General features: G+C 33.6%; 1 protein-coding gene across 7 annotated transcripts in view; it reads left to right on the top strand.

Moving 5' to 3' along the window:
- The window catches only part of LOC106884094 (neo-calmodulin), a 484,648-nt gene extending 475,754 nt beyond the window's left edge, over nt 1–8,894 (top strand). For all 7 annotated transcript variants that reach the window (XM_089340479.1, XM_089340481.1, XM_089340485.1 and 4 more), the window contains 2 exons: nt 2,040–2,297; nt 3,814–8,894. In XM_089340479.1, the coding sequence (XP_089196605.1) occupies nt 2,040–2,297; nt 3,814–3,851 (296 nt within the window). In that variant the 3' untranslated portion in view covers nt 3,852–8,894. The remainder of the gene's footprint in view (nt 1–2,039; nt 2,298–3,813) is intronic.
- The last annotated feature ends 1,106 nt before the right edge of the window (nt 8,895–10,000 follow it).

Genomic DNA, 10,000 nt, shown 5'->3' with positions numbered 1-10,000 from the left:
TATGTATGCATGTAAGGATATATTTCTTATTTCTTTATTGCCCACAAGGCGCTAAACATAGAGGGGACAAACAAGGACAGACAAAGGGATTAAGTGCGTAACTGGTACTTAATTTATCGACCCCGAAAGGATGAAAGGCATAGTTGACCTCGGCGGAATTTGAACTCAGAATGTAAAAGACATACGAAATACCGCTAAGCATTTCGCCCAGCGTGCTAATGTTTTCTGCCAGCTCGCCGCCTTAAAGAATATAAGAATATATTTCTTATAAGCCTGTAAGAATATATTTCTTTTAGCAAAGCAGATGCTACAACCAAATATATTTGGCCAAATCCAGTATATATTTTCGTTCCATACAGTAAACAACGTCACGTGAAACGAGGAGCAAAGAAAAAAGAAAGTTGAACATATAAGTACGCCTAAAGGCACAAGTACACACATATACGGCATATATATATATGGAGGAGGAGGAGTTTTCGTTTACTAATGGAAGGTGAAAAGGTTATACATATCGATCCTTTTTTTCATAAGTATGACTATGTATGTATATGTATATGTATATATATATATATACACATGTATATATATATATATATACATATATACATGTATATATATATATACATGTGCACGGGTAAAAATAGTACTCGGATACCAGAGGTAGAGTAATATGCTTTATTATTATTATTGAAGCTGCAAAAACGTCACAAAAATATCACAAAAACTGCCACTCAAGAGTTTCACGTTCCCGTTTGTCGGACAGTTTAGATTGAGACAGTAACGGACAGTAACTTTGATCTTTACAATTGCAACATTTTGGGTTATTTCTGGCACTGTGGTTGCTTCTAATAGTTTTGGTGTTGTGCTGATTCATTAAAGAGCCGAAGCCTTTGTAACAAGAATAGCTAATCTTAAGCGTTCTTCTATTAAAAATTCCTAAAGAACTAATGGTTTTCTTGGAAGTACCTAAAAACTAGTTTCAAGAAGTCTCTCCCTATATTAGATTTTACTGCAATGTTAGATTTTAATCCCGGATTAAACCATAAAACTTTCCTAGATCTAGTTCTACTGGTCCTATTATTGCTAGTAGCGCTTTGACTATACTGGATCTTCTCCGAGAATCCGCTATTCTTTAATGCATTATTATAATACGGCGCGGCATTTTGAAATGCTATCTCGTCTGCAGATATGGTTGGTATGCGTCTTCCTATATTACTGACTAAATTTTTGAATATAATGGGTGGATGATTAGACTATTATTATAATAAAGACTTACATTTATTTATTTTTAATTAAACTTATTTTACCATTAATCAATTTTTGAAATTCAGATTTTTGATTTAAGATTATCTTCGATCTCACATAATACCATGCATACATACATACATACATACATACATACATACATACATACATATATATATATATATATATATATATATATATATATATATATATATATATATATATATATATATATACATAGGCGCAGGAGTGACTTTGTGGTAAGTAGCTTGCTTACCAACCACATGGTTCCGGATTCAGTCCCACTGCGTGGCACTTTGGGCAAGTGTCTTCTACTGTAGCCTCGGTTCGACTAAAGCCTTGTAAGTGGATTTGGTAGACGGAAACTGAAAGACCGTCGTATATATGTATATGTGTATATATATATATATGTGTGTGTGTGTGTGTGTGTGTGTGTGTGTGTGTGTGTGTGTGTGTGTGTGTGTGTGTGTGTGTGTGTGTGTGTGTGTGTGTGTGTTTGTGTATCTATGTTTGTCCCCCCAACATCGCTTGACAACCGATGCTGATGTGTTTACGTTCCCGTAACTTAGCGGTTCGGCAAAAGAGACCGATAGAATAAGTACTAGGCTTACAAAGAATAAGTCCTGGGGTCGATTTGCTCGACTAAAGGCGGTGCTCCAGCATGGCCGCAGCCAAATGACTGAAACAAGTAAAAGAGTAAAAGAATATATATATATATATTTATATATATAAACGCTAACTTCTTATAACTTCGTACTTCATTTCTTTTGCAGAAAATGGTTTCGTGGAATATGATGAATTCCTAACGATGATGCAAAGATTCTCGCAACATAACCTAGTAAGTGCTCCGACTGTAGACGAGAAAACGCGAGAGGCATTCAGAGTGTTCGATATAGACGGAAATGGTTACATAGATAAACAGGAATTGCGACAGGTGATGAAACGTCTTGGAGAGAATATCTCAGAGGAAGATGTTAAAGAAATGTTCCGGGAAGCAGATCTCAATAATGATGGGAAAATAGACTTTAATGGTAATGTTTTATATATTTATATATATTCTGTAAATATCATTGAGTATTGAACTAAAATTGAGCACCGAACGTTTGATTACGTTTTAACGAAAGCGTTAGTATCAATAGCGGTTGAGCCAAAAGTCACGCTTCGGAAATGTCAAAGATATAATTCAGTTTTTCTAAAGTTGAATAAAATAAATGTAATAATGATGAACACACGTACTTGTACATGATGGACAAAATGAATAATAATAATAATAATAATAATAATAATAATAATAATAATAATAATAATAATAATAATAATAATAATAATAATAATAATAATAATAATAATAATAATAATAATAGTAATAATAATAATAATAATAATAATAATAATAATAATAATAATAATAATAATAATACATAATTTTCTTATGGTTTCTTAAACGTTCTCTAGAACAACACTATGTACAAATCCAAATATATGGTACCCTAGGCATAACACCTACATGAACTTCTAAATTGTTGTCTCTTGAGGTCTCTGGGTGAGACTTGGATCCAACTTCTACAAATGCAAAGCGAAAGTCAAACATAAAATAATAATAATAATAATGATAATAATAATGATAATAATAATAATAATAATAATAATAATAATAATAATAATGATAATAATAATAATAATAATAATAATCTGTCAAGACCTACCAAAAACTGAGCAAATATAAAGATCTTGAAATAGAAATTAGCAAAATGTGGAATCTGAAGACGAAAACAATACCTATTGTCATAGGTGCCCTGGGAATGACAGCGAAACGGGCTGATTACTACCTAGCTCAGATACCAGGAAACCCCAAAATGGCTGAAGTTCAAAAGATAGTGCTCATGGGAACTGCCCATATCCTACGTAAAATACTGTCTATGTGATCTCAAATTTTAAAGCAAACACATAATTTTCTTATGGTTTCTTAAGCATTCTCTAGAACAACACTATGTACAAATCCAAATATATGGTACCCTAGGCATAACACCTACATGAACTTCTAACTTGTTGTCTCTTGAGGTCTCTGGGTGAGACTTGGATCCAACTTGTACAAATGCAAAACAAAAGTCAAACATAAAATAATAATAATAATAATAATAATAATAATAATAATAATAATAATAATAATAATAATAACCAACATGAACTTCTAACTTGTTTCTTGAGGTCCCTGGGGGAAACTTGGAGCCAACCTGTACAAATACAAAGCAAAAGGCAAACGTAATAATAATAATAATAATTCTTTCTACTATAGGCACAAGGCCTGAAATTTGGTGGGAAATTTGGTGGGAGGGGACTAGCCAATTACGGTTTATTGCAAAGATATAAATATTGACTCATAGGTTCACATACATTCTAACACACAGACACACGCTCTAACATACTTTCATACTCTCACGCACATATATTGTCACACATACATACGCACTCACACACACACATACACACACACACACATACATATTGTTTTCTATTGTTTCATGGTCATCTTTCTTCTACTTGCAGAATTTCGTCAACTGCTGGGTTCCTGTAAATTGAAATAATTGCCGAAGAGATGAATTATTTATGATACACACTCACCTCTCCCTATGTTCCCACCCCCATATACCCGTCTCACTAAAGAAGAGAAAACCTTTTTGAAAAAAGAAAATATTTAATTTTTTTTTTTTTTTTTGATAACCTCCAAATACCACTATCAGTACCATCGATACCACCACCACCGCCACCACCACCACCAGCACAACGGAAACGAACAATTATCCTGAAAAATGATGATGGTGATGAGAAGGAGGAGGAGAAGAATATTGATGATGGTGGTGGTGGTGGTGGCGGCGGCGGCGGCGGTAGCGGTGGTGATGGTGGTGGTGGTGGCGACGATGATGTTAATAAATTAAAACCAAACAAAACAAAACAAAAACAAACATACCCCCTAACCACCTGTGGCACACTGTGCCGCATCACATCGCGCACCATGTGCTATATATATATTGTGCTATATAGCGTATTAGTAACTGAAACCGAACCGAACTTAACCGAACTTAACCGAACTCATCCGAATTTAATACAACTGAAACCTACCAACGGAATGTGCAACCAGCCAACCAGCCACTAGAAACCACCAACCAACTGAGCAGCCAGCCAGCCAGCCAGCCACCTAGCCAAAATGACTATCTCCCCCTCTTCCTCATTTTCCTGTTTATCGTTTTCTTCGACACATCTACTCACACCGCCACTCACCCACCTCCACCTTCCACTTCCCGTTGTTGATCTGATTTGTAAAACTGATGTTCCTGCAAACCTCACGCATAAACACACACAAACACACACACACACACACACACACACACACACACACACATACAGATATACATACATACATACATACATACATACATAAGAATACGTTTATATGAATATTTATATATATATATATATATATATACATATATATGTGTGTATATACATACACACACACATGCACATACGCACATACACATATATACATATATGCACGTATACATACATACATATATAAACGCACGCAAACACACACACACATATACACTCAAACAAACATATGTCATACATAATTACGTAACACTTATGCACAAATATAAACACACGCATGCCTGCACAAACACGCAGACACATACACAAAATATACTCACGCGCATATACAGACACTCACACACACACACACACATGGACATACAAAGACACACACACATACACACTTTCCACTCCTCCCTCTCTCCTACTCTACCTCATCCTCTTCCTCCATGTTTGTTTTTACTGTTTTCTTCATGTTTTTCTGGTGGTGTTTTGTTTTGTTTTGTTATATATTTTGGGGGAATTTTTCAGTGGGAGGGGTTTTGTTGTTGTTTTATCTTCAAAAGACAATTGGTTAAGTATGATTGGTTGGCTGGTATGGTGGTTGGGTGGCTAGATGGATGGGAAGGTAGGAGGGGGCGGTAGGAGTATGTTTTTTTGTTTTGTTTAATGTTTTTTCTTTTTCTTTTTAATAAGAGGAGTAAGGTGAGGGGGGAGTAAAGAAGAAAGAGAAGTCGGAGAGATATGAAATGATCTGATACTTTTTCTCTCTCTCTCTCTCTTCCTCTCACTCTCTCTATCCCTCTCTCCCTCACTCTTTCTCTCTCTCTCTCTCTCTCTCTCTCTCGCTCTTTCTCACTCTTTCTTCTTCCTCCGTCACTCTCCTCCCCCAACTCACACACCATCCGCACAAAAGCCACCAGCATCACCAACATCAGCCCCATCACTACTACCACCACCACCAACACCACCACCAACACCACCACCAACACCACCACCATAACTGCTACTACTGCTGCTGCTTCCCCTATTACTACTACTACTATTACTACTACTTCTGCTACTACTACGACGATTACTAACTGTTACTGTTAGTACTATTGCTGTTCCTATTACTAACACTACTATTATTGCTACTACCACTATTCCTACTACTACTACTACTACTACTAATACTACTACTACTACTACTACTACTACTACTACTACTACTACTACTACTACTACTACCATTACTGCAACCATTACTGCTACCACTATAGCCACTACCATATTACCAACACTAGCAACACCACCAACTCTACAATTTCCAGCACTTTCTACCTTAGTTACACATATCTTTACATACACAGCTTCAATATATACACATACACATACACACACGCACATACACACACAAACACATACTCAAATATACACACGTACGATTTCTTTATGGTTGCACAGCAAGCGTCTTCTATAACCATGAACATCACTGCCTACAGCTTCCACAACATAGGATAGGCACTGACGCAACGAAAACTGGCCAGAGCTTACCTCGTTTTATCGGTACCAATACCAACACCCACCTATCCAAACATACGTGTATCTACATATATATATATATATATATACATATATAAGAGATCGTAATATTAGGGAGTCCACAAATTAAGGAAATTAGTGTAGAGCATATTTTATTGAGAAAAACCAATAACTTATTGCCTACAGACTCGTTTCGCTATTTTTTGCTTTTACAAAGATCTCTCTGAAGAGGTATGAAAATAGCGAAGCATGTCTACAGCCAGTAAACAATTGTACACACACACGCACGCACGCACACACACACACACACACACACATACACACACACATACACACACACGCAAGCTAGATGTAGAAATGTAAGAAAGGTGGTAGTCAAATACGTGACGTTGAGGTTAAATGATTTTATTAAAAGTTCGTGACGTCGGTCTGCATTAATCAATGTTTCACGGGCATAGATGCACGTCTATATATATATAGACTAAACATTATATATATAAACTTAACGTATGTAAGGGTTGAATATTTTGAGATGTTTAACAACTGCCATGTCCTCTTATATGTAGACAAATGTATTTATCCTATTTATTGTCTATCTTCTAAAATCCTGTCGTGTGATCTCTAAAGCCTGAATGAAATAACTGTGGAAATCTATTGCGCCCACTATTATGTGGAATTCAACCCCATGTGAGCCCTCGTTTAAAGAAAGCCTTCGGTCGTATTCATAGCATCACGGTCACAAAGATGGCGACGGGACTAAAAGCGTTAATGTAAATGCAATAACTGTCAGCCATGTTGTTCATGTTGGCATTAGTAGTAATAGCTATAGTGGTAGTAAATCTGGAAATAATTTGTTGGTGTTGGTGTTGGTGTTGATGCTGGTGATTTATTGTTGATGGATATAATGTTGGTGGTTGCAAAGGAAAAAAAAAATAATAACAAATAATGGATAGAAACACCGAGAAGGGACAACTACGAGGAGAACGGCAATCCTGTTATTTCAATGATAACCACACCACCATCACCGAGTGGTGCTTCATTGAGTATGGCTAAGGTTCCCAAATATATATATATATATATATATATATATATATATATATATATATATATATATATATATATTGAGCATTGTAAATCTAAAAAGTATTATAGTCAAATACACACAATAAATATACATATGGATACACGATCCCCGATTTACACAAAATATAATATTTAAAGGTTTACATATGCTCATAGTCGTGAACATATGAACATATATATATATATATATATATATCATATAAACTCATGTATATATACGTATATTCGCACACATAAGTATATACACGTGTATATATACACACCTTATTAAACATTTATATTTATATATTTATGAATAAATATACACCCACATATTTACACATATTTCTACTTATATTTATATTTATACATATTTATATGAATATATATATATATATGATTATATAATATGTATGTATGTATATATAGATATAGATATGCATACACATATAAATATATCAATGCACACTTAGGAATATATACATATGCTAAAGGTATATATTTATACATAGATATTGATTTGCACATATATAGATATATATGCATATGCATATATATATATATATATATATATATATATTTGTATGTATGTATATATACATATCCGATTCCTGGTTTTAGCATTTTTCACTTTCATTCGCGCTGCTAATATCCTGGAAAAGGCACGAACGTTAAAACTCACCCCACTTCAAGTCAATAGGGCTTGGCGTCCGTTGATGAATATCTATAATCACAAAAGGTCAAGTAATTGTTTCTGTTTGTCACATTTGCTCCGCGGCATAACGACATATTTATCCTTTATAAACACACATGTATATATATATATATATATATATATATATATATATATATATATATATATATATATATATATATATATATATATATATATATATATATATATATATATATATATATATTATGAATGTAAATTATGTATATACATATATACGTTATATATACATGTATATATATATATATCACAACATATCAATATTGAAAACAAACTTATCACCACCACCCTTTCCAAATACCAGTTCAGTTCATTCAGTTTAATGTACATATAGTTTATTATTATTATTATTATTATTATTATTATTATTATTATTATTATTATTATTATTAGGGAATGCATGAACGTTACACAATACTTACCATTTCACACTTTCATATAACTCAGAGGCCTTGTAATTAATGTTGCCTACCAAAACAACACCCAAACAAATAATAATAATAATAATAATAATAATAATAATAATAATAATAATAATAATAATAATAATAATAATAATAATAATAATAATAATAATAATAATAATAATAATAATATTAAATAACGACAGAACCGGTACGGTGCCTCGGATTTAATGCCTTAACACTATTTAGTTTCGTCCCTCTGCATCCTGAGTTCAAATCCGGTCGGGGCCAAAATACCTCCACTACTTTTTCAATTTTCCCCTCGATGGGAAGTCAATTGACTATATCTTTCACCTCTCTTTTTTCTTTCCCACTCTTTCTAAATTTTCTATCCTTGTTACCAATGCTTTCTACAAAGGCGGTGAATAATGGTCGTTACTGAGTGATATTTTTACTCTGTTTAATTTTCATGTTTGTAGCTCCAGAGTTCAAATCACGCTGAAGGCCGACTTTTTAATTTTTTTTTTTTTTTTTTTCCTTTCATCCATTCTTCCAAGGATGTCATCGATAAATAATTGGCCTTGTGATAACTGAACAGAAATCAGTATTATTTAATGTTCTTGGAAAGCCACAAACATCATACATCTTACAACCACTTTCTTCCTTTATCTACTTTGCTATCCCAGATATAATTCTCAATCAATATGCCCCTTAATCGTAGTGAAAATAGTCATCGTAGTTAAACCACACGTTGTTGTAGTACACTCGGCTGGATCGTATCATCACATATTAGAAATGATCCAGACATTCCGATTTAAAATTAAGTAATTTCACTTCTTTCTATTTATTGTGTCGCTATTGCTTTGAGAAACAGCATTAACATCACAATGCTACTTTCTTTCCTATAAAACAAACATGAGATATTGTGCCTAGTCAAAAAGAAATCAGTAATAATAACAATTCTATATATATATATATAGAAGACATTGATTATTATTAATTAAACATCATTTAATTAAAATAATAATAACGCTGTACAAAGAGAGAAAAAGCAAGCCCACAGCGTTGTAAAGTAAATCGATCCAGCATCGATTCTCAATTGTTAATTTTTCACTTCACTGATGTCGCTAAAGCCCTAATGAGAAAGGCAAAGAATATCGCACAGACTGAATTTCTTCAAACATACATACATATATATGTATATGTATATATATATATATATATATGATATAATAGATATGTGTATATACATAAGGAAAAATATTTTGTCTATATAAAGAAATCGTTAATTATTATCATTATTATCATTATAATCATTGCTCTCGTCAATGCTTGTATTATTGTTATGGGCAGAAGGCGGCACGCGGGCAGAAACGTTAGCACGCCGGGCGAAATGCAAAGCGGTATTTCGTCTGTCTTTACGTTCTGAGTTCAAATTCCGCCGAGGTCGACTTTGCCTTTCATCCTTTCGGGGTCGATAAATCAAGTACGAGTTACGTACTGGGGTCAATCTAATCGACTGGCTCCCTCTCCAACAATTTCGGGCCTTGAGCCTAGAGTACAAAAGATTATTGTTGTGGGTGGTAGTAATAGTAGTAGTAGTAGTAGTAGTAGTAGTAGTAGTAGTAGTAGTAGTAGT

This window comes from Octopus bimaculoides, chromosome 23, assembly GCF_046866305.1.
Source record: "Octopus bimaculoides isolate indiv1 chromosome 23, ASM4686630v1, whole genome shotgun sequence".
Lineage (NCBI taxonomy): Eukaryota > Metazoa > Mollusca > Cephalopoda > Octopoda > Octopodidae > Octopus > Octopus bimaculoides.
Note: the sequence above shows the minus strand (reverse complement) of the source record. Positions and strands in the feature narration are given on the sequence as shown.